At 46.6% G+C, this 2190-nt stretch overlaps 1 protein-coding gene across 2 annotated transcripts in view; it reads left to right on the forward strand.

Moving 5' to 3' along the window:
* Positions 1-156: 156 nt before the first annotated feature.
* The window catches only part of Snap29 (synaptosome associated protein 29), a 24924-nt gene continuing 22890 nt past the window's right edge, over positions 157-2190 (forward strand). Inside the window, exon 1 of one of the 2 annotated variants that reach the window (XM_048785088.1) lies at positions 157-593. In XM_048785088.1, coding sequence (XP_048641045.1) covers positions 357-593 — 237 coding nt within the window. In that variant the 5' untranslated portion in view covers positions 157-356. The remainder of the gene's footprint in view (positions 594-2190) is intronic. The other variant, XM_015500358.2, reaches the window with a different exon arrangement.

Below are 2190 nucleotides of genomic sequence, written 5' to 3' on the forward strand. Positions count from 1 at the left end.
CCAGCACCCGGCCAGTGAGCACCCGGGCTCACAGCGCAGGGGAAGGCGCAGCCGCATCCGGCTTCCCCGCCACGTGACTTCTCTGTTGCCGACATTGGGTAGGGCGTGGCCGTGAGGGCGATCCCATTGCTGCAGGGGGAGAGACACCGTAAAGTAGCCTCTGCCACGCGCTCTGGACGTGGCGTACCCCCTCCCAAGCCGCCTGGCGTATTGGTCGGATCCGAGGCGGGGCTGCCGGCGCTTTTCAGGCGGAAGGAGCTCGCGCGACCGCCGCCGAATCAAAGGGCGGGGCGTGGTGCTTGGCCGGTTCTGGCAGTGCTCCTCCTCTTTCCGTGACCGAGACGCTCTCCGGCACCATGTCTGCTTACCCCAAAAGCTGCAACCCTTTCGATGACGATGCGGAAGACGAAGACTCTCGTTCGGCCCCGTGGAGAGATGCCCGCGACCTCCCCGACGGAGCCAACGCACCCGCCGACAGGCAGCAGTACCTGCGGCAGGAGGTGTTGCGCAGGGCAGAGGCCACAGCCGCCAGCACTAGCAGGTCCCTGTCCCTTATGTACCAGTCCGAGAAGATTGGGGTTGCCTCTTCCGAGGTGAGTCTGGGACAGGACTGAGCTGAACTGGCCAGTCTTTACATTGTTAGACGTGATTGAGAAATGTTTTGTTCATGTTCTTGAGAATTCCCGATTTGTCTACCCTAGGTTCTTGTACTTAGTGATTTTACCGTTTGTAATAATATGGTAACTATGTAAAGAGACATGTATTTTCAGTTCTTGAAAGAGACCATTTACCCGGGGAATCTTCCTTAACTATAACTCCATTTAGTTGATTTTTTTCCCCCTGTGTGCTTAGTTCAAAGGTAAACTCCTTAGGCATGAGAGCAAATGGGCCTTGAGTTCTTCCCTCCATTCTTGACCATTTCTCCACCTTACTAGTAAAGATTTTAAAGATCCATGTGTGTGGACACCTGCTGAGTAAGCTGAACCCTGAATTTGGTTAAGTCTAGAGCCTTACCTTTACTTCCCAAATCCTACACAGACTGCACATGGGTTGCGACAGTCTTGCTCCAGTTCATCTTTGTCAGCTTTTTCCAGCCAAAGATTTCAGAAAGTAGGACTTCCAATGAGAATCATTCTCAATTTAGCTTTTTCAATATATTTTCTTTTCAGCCTGATAAACAGTTTTGTTTGAACAAAGAGGAAAAAAATCGAAGAGATTATGGTAGATCAACTTGGAATAATCTTAAGCATTTTGATGTTGCAAATATAATGGTTGAAACTAAAATATGGTCTTTATCCTTGCGTCTCTTCATAACTCTTCTCTGGCAGAGTTCATTCTCCCTGATCACTTAGGGTCTTAAGTGATCAAGGTATGAATATATTGATTAACTTCTCTAATATTCATCTCTATCATTTTCCTAATGTTGGTTTTCCTGGGTTATTTCCTTTACCCACTTCTCCCTTTTATGGTATCCCTCATTAATCTACCTTCCTGTCTTTCATCTCACTGAGGAGGTTTTGCTTGTGGTTTTTACATCACATATGTTTCTATGTTCCAGTCCAAATGGAAAGTCTCAATTTACATTTTGGATGATCACCAGAGGTCTTGGGGCTCTGGTTTACAGGGGGGTTGATTGGGGGGTCCCAACTTTAAATAGTTTAAATAGTTCCCAACTAAGAACTATTTAAAGAGACATTTCTGGAAACTATGAGAACGAAAGAAAATCGGAAATTAAAAATGAGGTACTGTAGTGGTCTCAAGCCTGTAATCCCGACCACTCAGGAGGCTGAGATAGAAGGGATCACAGGTTCAAAGCCAGCCTCAGCAACAGTGAGGCCGTGTCTCTAAATACAAAATAGGGTGGGGATGTGGCTCAGTGGTTGAGTGTCCCTGAGTTCATTCCCTGTACCAAAAAGAGAGAGAGAGAGAGAGAGGTTGTGGTAGAAGATAAACTTGAATTTGGTTTTGAAGACTAAGATTTGGACAAGAAGAGTGAGGATGAAGGATGTTCCCAGGGAAGAGAGGGGGAATATGTAAATGAATTGGCTTAGAAATAAGGTTCCTGAGGCCTGGGTTGTATTTCAGTGGTAGAGCACTTGCCAAGCATGTGTGAGGCACTGGGTTTGATTCTCAGCACTGCATATAAATAAATGAAGTAAAGGTCCGTCGACAACTAAAAAAAAAAAAAAA

The sequence above is a fragment of the Marmota marmota genome, unplaced genomic scaffold, assembly GCF_001458135.2.
Source record: "Marmota marmota marmota unplaced genomic scaffold, marMar, whole genome shotgun sequence".
NCBI classification, from domain to species: domain Eukaryota; kingdom Metazoa; phylum Chordata; class Mammalia; order Rodentia; family Sciuridae; genus Marmota; species Marmota marmota.